At 37.2% G+C, this 20,481-nt stretch overlaps 1 protein-coding gene across 1 annotated transcript in view; it reads right to left on the bottom strand.

Moving 5' to 3' along the window:
* The window catches only part of LOC139729372 (uncharacterized), a 21,649-nt gene extending 1,168 nt beyond the window's left edge, over positions 1-20,481 (bottom strand). The window contains exons 1-4 of the mRNA XM_071640302.1: positions 20,364-20,481; positions 16,061-16,368; positions 15,293-15,397; positions 9,482-9,669 (exon numbers count right to left, since the gene is read on the bottom strand). Of these exons, the coding sequence (XP_071496403.1) occupies positions 9,482-9,669; positions 15,293-15,397; positions 16,061-16,368; positions 20,364-20,481 (719 nt within the window). The remainder of the gene's footprint in view (positions 1-9,481; positions 9,670-15,292; positions 15,398-16,060; positions 16,369-20,363) is intronic.

The raw sequence follows: 20,481 nt of genomic DNA, 5'->3' as shown, positions 1-20,481 counted from the left end.
TTCATCACATTTTGCGTGCTAACCACTGGACATTCCCGTTGTTGAAACGAAAAAGTTTTTTACACCACTTAGGAGTAATTTCTTGTAGATTTATACCACTCCTGCACAAGTGTGGTCTTTCTTTTATGAATATGAAAATGATACTTAAAAGGGAACGTCCCAGTTAAGCAAAAGCTCAAGCTCATTTTACAGAGCTTGGAAAATCGTAAGCAATTGCTAGCAAGAACTAGCAAAAGGTATGTTTTATGCATACGTTTTTAAGCAAATGCTTGGTCTCTAAGCAATTGCTTGCGGGCAGCAAGCAATTGCTTGTGCTTGCTAGCAAAAGCTTTCGCTCGCAAGCAATTGCTTGTTTTTACGCATACGGATTCAAGTACATTGTAAAAGGCTAGCACAAGCAATTGCTAGCATTTTGATGCATCCGGCCCAATGTGTATCACACAGCGTTTGAAAAGCTTTAATTGTTAATCTGCCACCTGAAATCCATTCGAAATCAAAAACATTCTCGCATTTGAAAATGGTTTTGTCACCTGTTACACTGGATATGGTGAAATAATTTGGATTATAATTATTTGTGTTTTTATGGAGGAAAAAGGTGAATAAGGAATGTCTTTTGAGACCAATGAAAATCTGTCGCCCCGGCTGATTTCCGATTGCGGCATGCGTTACATGCGATGTAACCTAGTCTAGCGACTTTTTTAGGTAGTGGCGACTTAATGGTAATTGACGTTACGCATCAGGAAAAATTGATATAAAAATTAAAAATATGTGAAGTCCAGCTCAAAATGCAACAATACAGGAAAGTGAGGTCCAGCACAACACTGTCAACAGATTCCCAAATCTTCTCTTGTTAATGACCTTTTTATTTATTATTATTAAGCCATGCTCAAGTGACACACAATGTCAACAAAAGGGGAACATTTTTAAAGCATTGGGCCTACTGTAGCGTTAGGCCTAAAAATAACTGTAACTTAGATCTAACATTGTTCCTACTGCTGGTAAAATAAGTGGTAGGTCTACTGGTAAAATAAGTGGTAGAACCATAGGTTGCCTAGGTCTACTGCACTGGTAAAAGTGGTAGGCCTAGACCTCACTTGTCTACCTAGGCCTGTAATTTTTACTTTAACTTGTTTAAGAAGGATTCGACATTTATTTGATGAAAATTGGTTTTCAAATGGCTGAATCCAAAAAAAGTGATAATAATAAAAGGCGACAGGCCACGCCTTTTATTAACTTTGTTAGGATCTCTTTGTTTCACATTGTTTTTGGATATCTCAGCCATTTCAAAACCGATTTTCATCAAATAAACTTTTGATACCCCTGTAGAATTGCATGCTCTTTTGACTTTGACTTTGACATCTCATATATAGATCTAGATTTCTATACAAAGGGCAGAGTGAGCTCGTGAGATGAGAAGCTCACACAACAGACACAGTCACCAATAAATAGTTACTATTTGCACACCGGCTTCTCTCTGACAGAGAGACTGTCAACATCGCACTCAACTTGTTTCGCAAATTTCTCACAACTTTGACAAAATGAATGTTGAAACTTGAATTGAAACGTTTGCTACACATTTGGATATGCTGAAAATATATAATTGTAACTTACTTGAGGTGATCATATCGAAAAACAAAGTATCTGCCTGGTCAGGTGCAAGTATACCGCTCCCCCCTACAATGTAGTTCCCTTCCATTTTGCGTGCATACATTGTGCACTAATAGAACCTGTACAATACCAAGTAGATTGCTACAGTACATTGCTCGACGCCTGTGTGTGTTATCGTATCCGCAGTACACACTGAAAAGATGGTGGACAGTCACGTGACTATAATCATTGTCATGGTGATTGCCAATATGCTATCAGTAGAGGGCAGCATTTGACTTTACTACAAGCAAAGAGATTTTCCCCAGTAGTGGGTGGTGGGGAGGAGAAAAATCTCTTTGACAACAAGTTATAGTAGTTCGGAAGCGCTAAATTTGTGGTCCCGCTCTAAGCACACGCAACACACCAAAGAATAGACAGACACTACTAATGCACAGACGGCAAAAGGAGTAAATCTTATTCTAAAAAGCTTTAAAAGGACAATGGTAATGACTGTGTATTGATGGTTTATTACAGAAGGAACACGTATATCTCGAAATCACTTGAAATAATTTATTACAGACATAAAATTAGTGACAGACTGTCATAGCGGACACTAAATTCGCATCAAGCATAATTATCAGAATCTTTGTTTTGTAAATCTCTCCTGGCAGTATCATGTGCTATAAGCAGATGAGTGCCATCATTGGGCCGAATGTATAAACGCTAGCAATTGCTTGTGCTAGCCTTTTACTCGAATCCGTATGCATAAAAACAAGCAATTGCTTGCGAGCAGAAGCTTTTGCTACAAAGCACAAGCAATTGCTTGCTGCCCTCAAGCAATTGCTTAGAGACCAAGCATTTGCTTAAAAACGTATGCATAAAACATACCTTTTGCTAGTTCTTGCTAGCAATTGCTTACGATTTTCCAAGCTCTGTAAAATGAGCTTGAGCTTTTGCTTAACCGGAATGTTCCCTTTTTTAATCATTTTCATATTCATGAAAGAAAGACCACACTTGTGAAGGAGTGGTATAAATCTACAAGAAATTACTCCTGAGTAGTGTAAGACACTTTTTCATTTCAACAACGGGAATGTCCAGTGGTTAGCACGCAAAATGTGATGAAAATCAGGTAGGATGTCTGACTTCGGTAGAGAGCAAGGAGACCTCTCTCCGCATGCGATCTGGCAGATCCGGGCTACTATAATAGTCCATGGGCCAAGAGCCGAAAAATGGGTTGTTGGTACCACCCGAGGTGGCAAAACCTTTTTGGTGTCATTTTGTTTGTCGGACATAGATACGCTTATCAAGCTATGATAGCATTTCCAAATGAGTAGCTTAGTCATAATAAATGAATTTTTAACCAATTTGGTCTCGTTTTTATATCCCTATACTTCTGAATCGAAACTAACCGCTATACAAAACGAGCACTGCCTTCTGTATGTCCACATGACTGTTGTAAACGCGGTGCGCTTAGTCTTTATTCAAGGCAGCGAAGGGAATATCCAAAGGATTATGATGTCCACAACTGTCACGCGGTGCGCTTAGTCTCTATCTAGAACAATGTACCGTTACCATATCTAAAGTTCCTAATAAAAGGGATTATCTATACTGTTTTTATACCACCCTCTCAACAAATACATCAGTTTTAAACAAAAATCACTCTGTTCATTTACAACATTATTAATTATAATGTATAGTAGTGTACCGGTACATTGTTTTTGCATAATCTTTCATTGTTGGATGGAAATAAAGCGACATTGGCGTGGTATTAGCGTTTTCAACGTAGCGTTTTCACCGGAAAATGACAAATAATTGAAAAAGACGCTAAAATTCACGAGAAATTGCTTTGTTGTTGTTGTTGTTTTTAGATAAAGGGATATACACTGTATCATAAGCTTTGGATATTCCCTTCGCCGTCTTGAATATTAGACTAAGCGCTGTGGACATCATAACCCTTGGATATTCCCTTCGCTGCCTTGAATAAAGACTAAGCGCACCGCGTTTACAACAGAACACCTGTGAACATACAGAAGACAGTGCTCTTCTTTGTATAGCGGTTGGTCTCCATTCAGAAGTACAGGGATATAACAACGAAACCAAATTGGTTTAAAATTCATTTACTATGACTAAGCTACTCATTTGGAAATGCTATCATAGCTTGATAAGCATATCTATGGCCGACAAACAAAATGACACCAAAAAGGTATTGCCACCTCAGATGGTACCAATATCTGGCCTGGCCCATGGACTATAAGCTGCTGACAGCAGTGATGAGAATCAGCCAGTAATACGTATGTGTGTGTAGATGTGTGTGTATGTGTCTGCTTGTCTCTTCTGCTATGTCAGGAAATGTTTCCACACACACATGCCCTTTCAAATACATGCTGTCACACTCGCCTTTGTTCTTGTGTTCGCACAGGCGTGAAGTCCCTTTTGTTGAAAACGCAAGCAATTGCTTGTGCGGGACAAGCAAAAGGTGTTAGCATAAGCAAAAGGTTATGCATTTATGGATTTAAGCAATTGCTTGAGCTAGACCTTTTGCTAGACGAGCTTGTGCTTTTGCTTGAAGCATTCGGCCCATTATGGTCAAACTGTGATGCTTGTAATATCTAAAAAAAAAAATGTGTCAGATCTTCAGAAAGAAATTGATGCTTGGCGAGCTTCTATGCAAAATCTTTTCACATAACCAATTGTATAAACGTTCTTTCCTATATGTTGAAGAAGCCATTACTCATAGGTGCCCCTATACCTACCATTCTGCTTTATGTAAAAATGCAGAAATGATATCCATTCGCATGACGTACACTGGAAGCATCCCTCTATTTGAACCAATAGAATTGATTTGTTTCAACGGAAGCTGAAAAATAACTCTTCCCTTTTCCGAATGGTCTTATTTTCCTGATTTTTCCTTTAAAGGGACTGTACAGTAATGATTGAGGTAGGGATTCAGGTTTATAACGTTCCAAAGTGAGATAATGAGAAACCTCTTATGAAATCTATGAAAGAGCATGCAATTTTAAGAAGGATTCAACGTTTATTTGATGAATATTGGTTTTCAAATGGCTGAGATATCCAAAAAAAGTGATAATAATAAAAGGCGACAGGCCACGCCTTTTATTAGGATCTTTTGTTTCACCTTGGTTTTGGATATCTCAGCCATTTCAAAACCGATTTTCATCAGTTAATATACTTTTGATACCCCTTAGAATTGCATGCTCTTTGACATCTCATAGAAATCTAGAGTGATTTCTGAATATCTCGCAAAACGTTAAAAGCTAAATCCTCACCCAACCAGAACCGTACAATCCCTTTAATGTTAGGCCTATAAAGGAAAGATACGCGTCACTTCGGCACAACCAATGGTAAAAGGCAGAGTGAGCTCGTGAGAAGCCCACACAACAGACACAGTCATAATATAAATTTAGTTACCATTTGCATACCGGCTTCTCTCTGACAGAGAGACTCTGTTAACATCGCACTCATCTTGTTTCGCAAATTTCTCACAACTTTGACAAAAAGATGATAACAAACCTCTTAAGTCTTATGTAATATAAAAGAGTAGGCCCCCCTAGGCCCTCCTTGACCTATGTAATTTTAAGAAGGATTCGACGTTTATTTGATGAAAATATTGGTTTTCAAATGGCTGAGATATCCAAAAAAGTGATAATAAAAGGCGACAGGCCACGCCTTTTATTAGGATCTCTTTGTTTCACCTTGTTTTGGGATATCTCAGCCATTTCAAAGCCGATTTTCATCAAATAAACTTTTGATACCCCTTAGTTATTGCATGCTCTAAATCCTCACCTCAACCAGAACTGTACACAGCGTTTAAGATTGCGCGTTCTCTCCCACGCTTACTATAGTCCGTTACCTCTGTATGAATTGAACCTATAATAAAATTGAGTATATGAATATAAGAACGACCCAAGTCCAATTTTTTGCCAAATTCAGTTTGACATGGGAAATTGTAGCTTATGCATGGACTCATCTTGTGTGTAAATGATAAACCCTAATTACCCCCGGAAGTGCCTGAAATGAATGAGTTAAATCTTATATTAATGTAAGAATGAAGGACTTGGGTCATTCTTACATTTATATAATAGCGCCCTCTCTCATCCTTCTCCCATCTCTATAGCAGAATATCATGTATATGAATCAAAGAACGACCCAAGTCCATATGAATCAAAGAACGACTCAAATGGCCTCTACACAATAATGTAAATGTTAATTGTCATAATAATATATGTTCTAATTTGTATATACAATGTTGCCTTCCCATCACAGTTAAATAGAATATTATTGGACAAATAAAAAAGATATGAAGTTTTTTTTAGTTTACTCGAAATGATCTTCCATGGACTTGGGTCGTTCTTATATTCATATACTCAATTGTAACCAGATAATATTAGGATGAGACCTAGACCATACACATTCATACAAGTATACCATCCCAATTATTTTTGGTCCGCTTGTATAATCTACATAAACAGTGTATAGTATCTCGACTTCCATTTGACTTGTAGGTGCCTACTTTTTTGTTGCTTTTTTGGCGTCTTTTTTCTTTGAGCGCTCGTATACAAGCGTGTCTTCTTTGAATTTGTATAGGGTTGTCATCACTAACCATTGTTTCATCACGTACAGATTAATACATTGTTAAAGAGTGTTCATATCTACGTATATGTGTTGATTATTTCTAAAAATAAATTATAAATGTAGGGCCTACCAATATTCACACGTTAATGTGGAATGAAGAGAATCAAGAAAGATGTGTCGTATTTTAGACTCTTATCTTTTTGAGATCCTAATAAAGTGAGATAGGCCCCATCCCTTTCAGTGCATTGCGGTGCTACAAATTGAATTATCTATGTATTTTCTGTCTCCGCTATACTCAGCAATGTGGCCATGCTGTACTGTAAGTGTACGGTAACTGCATTATGTACGTGTATTAGATTGTTTCTTTCTTGTCTTAATGTGTCTACAATAAGAGTATTTTGTGATATACGTTTAGGGCCTCTGAGAATACCAGTTTTTATAGCCACTTGCAGAGCTACCATACTGACACTAAATAGATAAAACAATGAATGAATGAATTATGAATGAATGAATAAAAAAATAGTTAATTGAATAATCATGATAATAATAATAATAATTATTATCATTATGAAATAATGATAACAACAATGATTATAGATAAATAGATAGATAGATAAATTGTATCGTATGATGCTTTCCCTGAAACTTTTCAATGTGACAATAACATGTGTTTGTAATCACCATCTTTGATATGGATTACTCGACACCATGCACATACCTTTCGAATCAATCGTTTGATACCATCACTATTCTACAAACTTTTACCAACACATTTGGATTACAAAAAGAATTGCAGTCACTATCGTAATAAACCACAAGGACTCTTCAATAACATGCATAATGTAACAAAGACAACAACAATTGTTAAAATCAGATTGGTTTAAAAAATAGTTTAATGATCATGCAGGTTCAATAATAGTCAGTAAATTGAAAAAATGAGTAGAATTCAAGATTCTGTCATTTTATGTCATGTATGCTTTCTCCTATGTCGTGTATGGTAGGATACTTTAAAATATACTTTCTGTATTTCATTGAGGTTGAACGCAAAAACAGATTTTCAAATTGTTTAGAGCAAGGTCATTATCAGAGAGAAAAAATTACAACTTTTCACTGCTACCGCACTTGTTACGCAGACAAGAATTTTTTTGAAGACGTTTTCAAAATTATGTACATACAGTGTATATATATATATATATATATATATGAAGAGTTTGTTTGCAAAAACCGATAAGTCCATATTTAACAAATGGAGATATTTGCGATTAAAGGTCAAGAAAAATAAAGAGAATAATAAGAAAATCTTTGCTTCTTTTGACCATAACTTAAAAAATATACCTTTATATGTAGTGACCAATATATCATTCAAAAGGTATTATTTTGTACTTTATGACAGAGATCGTACTTCAAAATCGTCAAAAATGGACTTATCGGTTTTTGCAAACAAACCCTTCATATATATTATATATAATACATGTAACGTTTTTCTGCAGCTTTAACCTTAAACATCTCAAATTGATAGAACGTGATGTCTTGTTTAAACTCTTCATGCTACTACTGACTTTTTAAAGCAAAGCAAGAAAGTCATTATCCTTTTTATCAACTTGACATATTTGAGATTGAAGTTACTGAAAACGAGGAAAATGAATGAATCAAGCATAGAATATCTTTATAATATCTCCAAGAATATTCTTGTTATATTCTGTAACGACTGCGTTACTGGCGATTATCTCACTGAAAAAAAGAACATGGCGTCAACTCTCACATAATACGCATAATTATAATACGCTTGCTAGGAAAAAATGCACGGTCGACGTAACAGTGGAAATGATGCGTGTCATGTGACCGGCTCTTAGCCAATCATTTGATAAGGATCCATATATCCATTTTATAATCATTCATAATCACTTACATTAACCCTTATTGAGCCAAGGACCTGCTAGGATAATGTGAACAACGCTATGGAGCCTTTTGTGGCAAAGGGCACTCAAGATATTATACACAAAGGGTTAAAGAATAAACATACACATTTTGATATTATGTCATTTAAGTTACATGATCCGCATATTGGCAGTAATAGGAGTGGAAGGAATGTCATGATAGAGGAATGCATTATATGCCAATTTTTATTTATTAAAAATCCAAATTTTCGGGGGTTCTCCCTTCGTCGGGGATGAAAATGCTAAGGACAAACATTTTTCAATTCAATTTTCATTTCATAAAATTTACCATACAATGCATGTATAATAAATCGTGACTTTCTATTCAAACATTGTAGAAATACTGTGTAATAATTATTTATATTAACAACTTTATCGTCGCGAGTATAGGAATAGATGGCTCTTAACTTGTTTTTATTGAGAATATAAAAAAAATGAGGGATGACGATTAATACAGTGTATGTGATGAAAAACTCATTCGAGTTTCAAAACTGCTTTTAAAAAAATCTCATCGACCAGTACATAAATTTAAGGGTATGAACGGCATAAGATAGGCCTTTCAAGTTGGTAGACCTCTTTAATGTTTGTTTAGGATATGAACTTTCGTCCAGGAAAGGGCACCCCCCCCTTCCTGAAAGAGAGAGAGAGAGAGAAAAAAAAAACCCAACAAATACATGTACTGCCGGTGATTCATCGACAGCCTACACTGTATTGTAATCAAGGTAAACCAATAACCCCCCCCCCCCCCACACACACACACATACAGACATCTTCTACACACACGCGCATACATTTTTTTTATGATCTATTATATATTGACATTCAAATCAATCAAAATTTAATATTATTAGCTGATGCCGCTATACAGACAGAAAATCACGTTTTTGAAGCAAAACACGTTTTGAAATCGCTACGCTACTATTTGATACCACTGTGCATACACGGTGGTGATACTCAACAGTCGATAGTCTTCCATCACATTGCGTAATGTTGTATAATGTCACTTAATATGACGTCATTTCCAGCCTTTTGGGCAGCTTCTAGCCATGAACCTGTCTGACGTCGTTCGACGAATATCGATGAGACGATCAAATACTGTATTATCGTTGTTCGCTGGTGTCCACTCGTTGAGCATATTCTTATAGATTATGAGTGACAACGCGGATGCATCGAAACGATGTTTTCCAAGACGCGCCCCCGGCGGACTAATACATGCCTCTTTAAGCGCGCAGTCGAGTAAGGGGTCAATCAAATGCTGTAACAAATAATCATTTTTGACGAATAATTGTCTGTTCGCTGCGGCGAATGGCGTTGCGTTGCGTACAGACATGTACTCTGTTCGTTTTATGCCAAGAGCAGCGAACATTTTGGGAGATGTGAAAAACGCGATGTGGCCAAGACGAGTGTCCGTTTCGCCATGAGTGTCAAAGGCATGAAAGTGCGTCATGTAACCATGGTGACGCAACACATAGGGGACGAGATGACGTAACGAGTCCTTAAAACGCACCGACGCATCTCCCCAGAAAATGGCGCCAAATTCGTGTAACGTTATCTGAAAGAAAAACACAAAAATCAATAGTTCCTCATGATCAGAAATGATGCAGATTGAATCAAGAAAATCTAAACGTACCAGATCAAGGCTGTTAGATCATACATGTATTATGTTTTCACTGCCATAAACAAAATAGGCGAAGAAATGCAAGCAGCCCATGTTACCATTGATCCATAACCCTTTATCACATCAGCCGGTGTCACAGGCGATCCGTTCCGGGTTCCGGGGGAACCAACATACTGGCCGAATTCAGTCGATTGGTTCCGCCGGAACGAATATACCGCACAATAGGCAGTACGCAGAAACGTTCCGCAACCGCCGATCCTATCCGGGTTGTGCGAGTAGGCCTTATTAAAAACAAAACAATATATGTTCATTGTGGATGCCTACACCAAACCAAAAAATCTAAACAAGCTATTTCTTCATTTTTAAATAACAGCAATGACAAACCTATTTTTACGTTCTGATAATGTCCCTTTAAATGAATCATATATAGCCTCGTACAAGTGGCGCGAAGAAATGAATTACTGTACAATGTATTAACTAAATAGCATGCACACATACGTACGAGTCGATCATCTGGAGCCGTTGAACAGACAGTGTGGTGCGATTAGCCTTTATTTAGATAAAACTTTAAAGAATAGTTCAACGAAAGAGCATGATAATACTGTAGTTATAGACTCTACATTTGAAGAGGCTGCTTGAAATGGGAAGGAAGAGAGAGGGAGGTTTTGCTGGTAGGGTACAGCGTGGATAAACATGCTTTTTCAGTGAGCTTTGTTCTGATAAGAAAATGATTGTAAAGGTGTACTTCAAAAAAAAAAATGTTGCTTAGTCTGCAAACAAATTGTTAACGTGTATGCAGGGGACTAATCGAGTCGTACATGTGGATTTCATTGCATTTGCTTACTTGCTTAATTCGAGTGGTGTTCTCGATCCACAATGGCACTCCAAGTTTGTCTGTCTAGCATTGCAGTTTTTATCTCGTTGGTGTCTAGACCAGTGTCTCATTGCATTTATTTAATTTATTTATTTCATTCTCATTTTTTTTCTTCAACAAAACATAACACACAGTAAATCGAAATTCAATCATAAGCATATACATACATTACAAAGTATGACAATCAATGGTAATCAACAAACTAATAAAGATATGCACACATACTGAAATTTCAAAGTTATGTTTGAAGGGTGAAAATGAGGACTGAGAGGTCCACTAAAAAGCATTGCTTGTAGATTGTGGACCACTCTAAAATATCTTCAAAATATAATTACATGAACGTACATATGATACAAAAATAAGACAAAATGAAACAAACAACAGAGACACAACAACATGACATGACGAAACTGAGGGGGATACAATTGAAAGGAATAGAGCCAAAAAAAAAAAATCAAAGGAAGAAAGGAAAGAAAGAAACAGAGAGAATGCCTACACGCTGAACAAGAGAAACGGAAGAGGGGATCGAGGAAGTATTTCGGACAGCTGGTGACTGCATGCAACTGTGGAAAAATAATGGAAATAAAATGCCGAATTTCATTACACGTACTTTGTAATGCCGTTTTTCATTGCGTAAGGATGAATTCAATAACTGATGATAAACCTCATGTTTGCTGCAACCTTTATAGGTAATGAACATGAATATCTCAGCCAGAATTTGCCCCCCCCCCCAAAAAAAAAGATGTCAAATTACGCTAAAAAGGGTATAACGATGGAGAATCTTTTATTTCAGAACTTAATGAATTCCAAAATTTAGGGCCGGTGTATATAAATGTATTCTGAGCTAATAAGGTTGTCTAAAGGGGTAGATGAAACTCAGTAGACCGCCTAGTATAGGATAATCATAAAAAACATTGATTTCGTGGAAACATTGAATTAAAACTATTGGGGAGAGCATTTGTGTTGTAGTTGAACATGATCATTGACCCAGTTGAAAAAGAAAAAAAAAATCTTTAATTTTTTTAAAAATCTTATATCAGTGATGAATAATTAATCTGAGTGGAAACGTGGCGAAACCCCACAGATAATACGAAGTACCTTTTTTTTCAATAACAATAATTTATCTAATAAAATTTGATGGGCGCTGCCCCATGCTAAAATTCCGTAATTGAGATAAGGTAATATTAAAGAAAATACAATGTTAACAAAGAAGATGACGGAATGTGAAACTTGTTGTTAACGATAACAATATTACGTGAAATTATTTTACAATTATGAATGATATGAGGCCTCCACTAAAGTTTATCATCCACTGTGATACCAAGAAATTTTATGTGGGATACACGTTCTAATCGAGTATCATCAAAAATAATATCTGTGCTTAATATTTCGTAGGACTTACTAAAAAGCATATACTTATTTCTGAAGATTTTATGAAGATCTTATCCACTGAGTTACTTTTTTTTTCAATTCAGAGTTGACGGTGTTTACGAGACGAGAGTTACTGGGTTTTGATGAGAAAATTTGAATCATCAGCAAAAAGTATAAATGAGAATATGTCAGATGATTTGCAGAAGTCAAGGATATAAACAATGAAAAGTAAAGGACCTTATATACTACCCTGAGGGACGCCACATTTAATAAATCTAAAACTTGAGTTATTCTCGTTCAGAGATACTTATTGTTTTTCGGCTCTCCTGAACCACTCCAAGGCCTTCCCCCGTATGCCATAATGAGACAATTTATGGATTAAAATTTCATGATTTGAAGCTGTTATAACTCGAGATGAATAAGATTTTCCTTTGTATCCTTTTCTCCTTATTTTTCCCCTTCGCACTCTCAATCTCTTCTTTATTTTTTATTCTTAATTCTATGGGTTTTTTTTCTCCGCTAGTCCACAGCTTTTACCCTTTTTACTTTTTATTTATATAGAATCCATTTTGGGGTACATTAAACCATATTATTTCTGTCTGTTTCCTGTCAATTCATGTTACAGGTACATAGTCTAGCTGTTATTCATTTTCTTATCTCTTTTAATTCCTGTCTATCCCCTTGCCACTATTGGCTTCACACGTATACCTTTTACATGTGCATGTAATATGTATTTTCCACTAAAAATGCATATACATGTTCGTATGAAACTTGACGAAGAGAAAATGTAACTTTTTTGTGGAACATCAGATTTTGGACACAGGTGCACTGTTTGGATATTCAAGTTAGGGTATTATTAGAAGTCAAAAATTTACGTGAGTTTTTGATACCCTATATTTTGCATGCACTCTACTTTCTTAAAACAGAAGATCTGTTTAAGGGCCGCAGTCACTATCATGAAAAGGGAAGGCATTCAAGATTAAATGGATCGTACATGCTGATTGACTGAGATGGGGGGGTTAAGGTTTCCAACCAAAAAAAAAAAAAAAAAAAATCAAACAAATAATGAGAAACCTGCAATATAAAAGAGCATTCAATTCTTTTAGGAATTAAGAGTTCATTTGACACAAATTTGCTTCAAATTGCTGAGATATATGCATAAACAAAGAGACCCTAATGTACATTGAAGAATGGACCCACCTTATCTGCTAACTACACATGTATTTTTTTTCAGTCCAAACCGATTTTGTATAATGTACTTTGAATTTCTCTTACTCTCTAAAAAAATCGAGTGAAAATATTCACTCCTAAAAAAGTGAATACAAAAAAGAGTGAATTTAGAGTGAAATTGGAGTGAATTTTGAGTGAAAATGTTCATTTTCACTCGTTTTAGAGTGACCTCAGGGATCACTCCCAAAATCTTCGAGTGATCCCTGAGGTCACTCCAAAATGAGTGAAAATGAACATTTTCACTCAAAATTCACTCCAATTTCACTCTAAATTCACTCTTTTTTGTATTCACTCTTTTAGGAGTGAATATTTTCACTCGATTTTTTTTTTAGAGTATAATCGTATGCTCTCAAATATTTAATATGTGCTTTCTAATTATCTTGCAAAACGTTAAATTTCCAATCGCCTATCTCAACCAAAACTATACCGTATCCCTTTAGAATACCTTGCCTGTTTGAAGTACCAGTTTAATCTCTGTGTAAGACATTGATACCCCAGAAGAGATAGCCCCCCCCCCCCCAACCAGGAAAAAAAAACCCACAGACACACGCATTCATTTATTATGCACATACATACGGACACAAAATAGAATAAAGACAACTGAACACACACACACAAAAATCACCCCGTCATTTGAAGTTGTTACAAATGATAAAAAAAAGCATGCATGTATAGACGTTGGCGTATATATTGGTCGTGATATCGTACTAAATGATTAGATTCTAAGCGCTGAAAATAGACATTAAAATGAAGATGGATATTTGAGCTCATACGTGTATTCAATATGAAGCTCCTTGTATTACAGTAGTTAACATGAAGCATGCCGAACATCCCGACTACAGTAACTCATTCGGTTGTTCTGTTCAAGACGATTCAAATCAGAGGTTGGCATAACCTGTCATATCGGTATTACCCGGTGCGTGCATGTACGGTATCATGGCCACCATGACGACGAAAGAGATCAGGGAGAACTAGATATATCGCTACGGCGACTGATATGCCTCCGCCATAATGCATGGTTCTCCTAATAGGTCTATAGTACAATGTCTTGACAATGTGTGATGACAGTTTCACACAATTGGCAAAATATTAAAATGACAGGTTTGACACAAATGTGCTGAATGTTCACTTTCCTAAAACTAGGTTCAATTGGATGAATGATTAAAATGTCAGAGTGCAGGTATTTGGGGAACTGATGATTTTTACTTGACTTTTAGTTCCGTCGGAACTTATCTACTGGCCGGAACGGATCGCCTGTGACACCGGCAGCTACCCTGTCCCCCCCCCCCCCCCCCTCCCCCACCCCCAACTAAAAATTGTTTGGCGGCTCCTGTCTATGACCCTTCATTCCCACTGCGATGAAGTTCATTCATCTTGGCCATTCACTTTGAGGATGACCTTTAACCTCTTGCACACGAAGGGAACTCATTACTTACGCAATTGTATTTGCCAGTCCAAATCAAATACCCAAATTTAATTTCTTAGACTCAATCATGACTAGATTATGATATTGATATGCGCCAAATTTCAATGACCTCTGACTTTAATATTTCACCTATGGATGTAAGATAATCCAAAATATATTTTGTAAAAAGAAAAAAAAAAACACATTCCTATTCTTCCCATCAAATTATATCAGATGGACATTCCTCTATGAAAATTGCGGCTTAAAATGAATTCTTTAACCTTTGGAAGGCCTACGATATACAAACTGACCCTGGACTTTTCAGATACTGTATGAATTACCATATCCTGGGATAAACTGTTATACAATTAGTTTGTTCAATTGACTTTGTGTTACATTTATACATGACAAAGAAATGCAGCAATAAAACCAATAAAACAAATCAATCAATCAATCAATCAATCAACCAATCAATCAATAAATCTATCTATCTATCAATCAATGATCCCCTCAACCTACTTGTATAACAGCGTATCTGTTAATAATTTTACCATTATTTCCCTGATTACTGGTATCAGTTTCGTATACCTTAAACAGGTTAAATAAGTATTTTGGCACAATTCTAAAGAATTAAGCCATCTATCGGGCTACGGAATCGATTCAAGTTAGTGACTTACATTAATAATGATGACTTTCCAAGCATAAGTGTGCAGGTTGCCGACGTGGGGTGGATAATTCTCAAACGGAAATCGTCGGACTTCAATGTTGCACAACTGCTTTACCTGTTGTACCAAGTGAGATAGGGTTCCAAATCGTTAAAGAAGGAAAAATCTAATAAAATAAAAGGAAGGTCACTTTGATTCAAAATATGAATTTGATCACGAAAGCTAGAAATTTTTTAACGGTATACATCGGTCGCTACCAAAATTCCTTGAAGGGACATTCGGAAACTCGTCTATCAAGACCTCAGGTTTCACGCATCTCATGTCCAGCTGAAAAATGGTAAAAACTTGTATGACGGTCTGTGGTATAGGTTCGGTAGGCCATCGTATTATCTTGCACCTCCTCTCATAGTCGCAGATATGGTTCCGACTAATACAATTGTGCCAGAATAATAGTGGCCTCTTAGAAAGCGCTAAAGTCCATAAAAATGACGCTCATGGCGTCATTGTTTCATAAAACATGTGAGACGCTGAAGCTCGGAACCGATTTCAGTATAACATCTAGGCCCCTACTAAATTTTCGTGGTTTGATTTTGCTCAATTTCAGAATGAAGTGGATCTGTACTTTGACTCTTGAGGGAGCCAAATCTGCATCGGATCCATGATCGTATATAGTTCTAATTGCCAAAGTGTTTTTATGATACAATGCATATTGCGATGTCGTGACCCAGGGATCTACAGGCTAAATCATGATCTACTATCATTATACAAACGACCACGTACCTTGACCAAACTTTCCGGCTCGATTCCGAGGTCATAGACCACGAGTTTCTTCTCCGGCATCGTCTGCTGAACCGTCCCGATGAGCCCCATAGCTTCTGCGTAGTGATTCTCAGAAAAGGCCGTCACAATCGTGAGATCGCGATAGATTTTATCTATCGATACTTTATCGGTGAGAAGCCCAGGTCTCGAGTTGTGATTGGTCGGTCGAGCCGTTGTCATGGGGAAGTGGGAGGAGCTTGGAAGAGGAGGGAGTGGGTACTTGGCAAAGGTTGGCCGGGGAGGAAGGTGTCGCCAGTCTACGGGTACACCTGTCCATATAAGAAGAGGAAGATGGATAACATGCGGGCATGATCAATATACGAAATATTTCGTGATCGAATTTAATGTATAACATACTTATGGTAACAAAACACAAAAACCATTATTACCACCGATTGGTATATTACGTACCACGATGAATATACAGTGGAAACTCGATATAACGAGATGGTCGGGACCGAGTCATTTTCCTCGTTATAGCCGATATCTCGTTATATCAGTAGGCATAAAAGAAGGCATAACATAAAGACATTAATTTGCACATGTGGGACTACCCATCATATTTCAATTAATACTGATAACTTGATATTGTGTGTGAGGGAATTACTCACCATTATGGGTAAGAAGATGTTTTTCGCCAAGGAAATCCAATATCAAGAATGTGTTTCTTATTAATTCCTGATGTTGGAATTTGTAAATTTATATAGCTTGCGATTGTATCAAGATCTTCTGTGGATTGGTATGTGGTTATCGTATGGGTGTGTGTTGTGTGGAAAGCTTGAATATGGTCTGCACAATGCTGTGTGTGTATGTGACACATTCTGTATGTACATTATGACTGCGTGTGTGTGAAGATGGGGAATTCCCTACGTAGAAGGCCAATCACAGCATCAGATTGCCTCACACCTGCTAAACGTCATGATGATGTCATGTATACATATGGCCGTCCCACCACATTTTCTGCATGTATCAGTGTGCGCGCACACACACACTTACACGTACAACATGCAGTGCTAGCTGGAGTGCTCTAAAGAAAATGATTATGTGTGTACAAGACAGTTTTTGGCGCATCAAGCTTTACAATCTCGGAAGATGATAGCACAGGCGAAGTAAAGCATTACCGAAGGCATTTTGCTTTACCTCGCTATAGCAGGTTTGATTGACTATGTTTTTCTTTGTTTGGAAGTCACAAAATTTATCTCGTTATAGCAGTTATTTCGTTATAGCCGATCTCGCTATAAGAGTAGCATTTTACATAGACTTGTGTGGAAGGAAATTTGGGACCGGGAAAATGTCCTCGTTATAACCGATATCTCGTTATAGCAGTGTTCGTTATACCGAGTTTCCCCTGTAATTGAATATAAATTTGGCGAACAATGGACAAATGTGGTTCTTACGTCTAGTATACAACGTATAAACTGCAGTGTGACCGTACATGGAAATTATAAGTTATTGATAATTGTAATGGTATAAACGTAAGTGAAAGTTAGTTTGCTGTTGCCGTGGTCTATGCACAATAACCGTATACAATGTCACGACTTCACACATTAATTTATACTATCCAATTTCTCAGCACAAAAATATCAACAAACTCATTCTTTGCGGGCAATTATGGTCTGGTAATTGCTGTTGGTTTCTCCGGAAAGACAACATTGCAATGAAATACGATTTCAATGCAAAATGAAACACGTTTTTCTGTTTCACTTCATTTCAAGAACTGAATCTTTTTGTAGATTATTATCTGTCTATATCAGTTGAAAACTTTTTTTTTTTATTTATTTATTTTTTTTTGGGGGAGGGGGAGAATAACATCGTCACTACTTTTCATTTACAATATTTCTGGAAACGAACCCTTTAATACCGCTAAATTCGATAACGTAGCTCATTACTGCAAGATTTTGAGCAAACCTCGCTATCATTCGGTTTGTCTGTTATTGCTGTATTTACTAAAGACATACTATAAAGTATGAATATCAGCTCCTTGGAGATGTTTCATAATACCCTGTTGCTTCCCAATTTCTGGATTCCGCATAAGGCGCCAGGGCGAGTTTGAACGGTACGCTTTCTCAAGCTTCCATAATCATAAGCTTCCATAATCATGATAACTATGAGTACCGTACGCCAACATAAAAATAATGTGCATGTATTCTGTTTTGCATTTCGTTCGGAGCACACTAATGGGGAAATTGAGGCCAGCCTATATATAGGCCTACATCCCTGTCGTATAACCCACCCCCTCACCAGGGAGATAGACTTTCCACTTCTCTGCCCTCACCATCCCCGCCCTCCTTCCCGAGAGAGGGGAGGGCTTCCAGACACGTGCAAGTGTTCGTCTTTTCGTTTTTAAATTAATCTACTCTTCGACCCGTAGACTCTGAACGAAGCAACAGGTCGAATAGTGGTATAATTGTGATATAGTCCCCACCATATAGGCCCCACCGCAGTGCGCGTGCACCCGCTGACTAGGGTTAGGGTATAGGGTTGGGTAGGGTTGTATTTAGTACGGACACGCAGCAGTGGGGACTATATCACGATTATGCCGATTGCGGAGGAAAAGTCGAACATCTGCAGATTGAAACGCCTCGATCTAAGACTACACCATTATGCTGTCTGGAAGTTGAATCTCAAAATCGCGACCCACGATGACCTCACGTGACCTTAAGCTCGGTGTCTGCAGGATTTCCATCTGCTGCCACTTCACACGCTGCAAAGTGAGCGGACCAATCCCGCGACTTCCGCCCTGTGGGACCTCGCCACCCTCTTACCAAAATACCGTTGAACTTTGCAATGTCACGTAGCAGTTTGCCAGGGAGGTGGAAAGGAGACTGGTTTTGCCAAGGTTTGGAAGAAAACACATTTTGAAGAGCACTTATACGTCGATGTAAACAAGTATGCCTATATAAATTTGAAATCGCCGTAATATACGGGCCTACCATCAGATATTGGCAAAGACCAAGAAAGAAAATTCAGTCACAAAACGTGAGAGGCATTGACAGCAGCGTCTTCATCATGTGCATTAATTTCATTTGAATACAAAATATGCTTTTGATGAAACAGAATTGGTCAAGAATCAAACTGGGTAGGCCTACTCGAGGAGCTAGAAATTCACTCGTGATAAATAATGACTGCAAAGTTTCTACACTGTAAAAACATCGGTGTTAGATTTAACACCACGGGTGTTAAATCTAACACCGATCAAACTTCAATAAAGGACCACACCCACAGGTGTTAAAAATGCACTGTGATGGTGTTGAAAAGTGTTCACCTGACACGTCGTGGTGTTAATTTGACACTGTACCTGGTGTTATTTTGACACTGTACTGGTGTTAATTCAAAAATGACACCACATGGTGTTGATTTGATGTTTGCTGGTGTTAATATCAATGGTTTAACACCCGTCCAGCTTCAATAAGGGACCACACCAGCTGGTGTTACTTTGGTGTAAATTTATTTTCACATTTTTTCAAAAATCTAGTATTTTAATGTAAAATTCTTGATCGTCTTGTTTCAATAAAAACCAACAAGAAGTGCAGTTACTAAGAAACTCTTCAAAAAACAGTTTAAAATTTGGAAATGACACCCGTTGGTGTTAATTCAACACCATAAATGAGCACCGAAAATTTAACACCAGCTCGGTGTTCACTATTTAACACCGGACTTTTTGCAGTGTACTTGCAAAACGATGGCCATCGAAATATGCTGATCTTCTGATTTTTCTTCTAGTGGTTTGTTCATTCATTGTCATCCCATCTGGTATATCGCTCAATATCATTTCACTTTTGTAATCGGTATTTTCATCATAGATGACAAGGGGAGTGGTTATAACATTGAGCTAGTAACGCAATATCATACATATAATCACAAATTGATATAATATGGCACAATAATGCTGTGAACCACCACCACCTGAGACCATGACCACATCACCAATACCATCATCACAAAATATTACCATCTTCATTGATTCAGTATAACACGATTTATATAACCACCGTCATCACTATCACAGTAATAGTGATATATTATCAAGTATGATCCACGAAAATCATTAAAAGCCTGATTACCACCATAAAAATAGAAAAGGTGATCTCATTTAAAATTATCGTCAATATCTATCTATCAATATAAAAGTCATCAGTATCATTACATCATCATTACTGTGATATATGTGATTCCAATCTCTCATAATTTTGACCTGTTTTAAATCCCATGATTGTATACAATCTATCATAATTTTAACTTTTTAAAAAATCCCCATACCTACCTGTTGGAACCGCTCCTTTGAGAAACACTCTGTAGAGAACCACACAATACACGGCTGACAGAATCAACGCAGCAGCGAGAAAACTCCGGCTATACTTCCGACTGCGCACGAAATCCAT

This window comes from Diadema antillarum, unplaced genomic scaffold (assembly GCF_040938485.1).
Source record: "Diadema antillarum isolate AM-2024a unplaced genomic scaffold, OU_Dant_1.0 scf00000020, whole genome shotgun sequence".
Classification (NCBI taxonomy): domain Eukaryota; kingdom Metazoa; phylum Echinodermata; class Echinoidea; order Diadematoida; family Diadematidae; genus Diadema; species Diadema antillarum.
The sequence above is the reverse complement of the archived record's forward strand: the minus strand, read 5'-3'. Positions and strand labels throughout refer to the sequence as shown.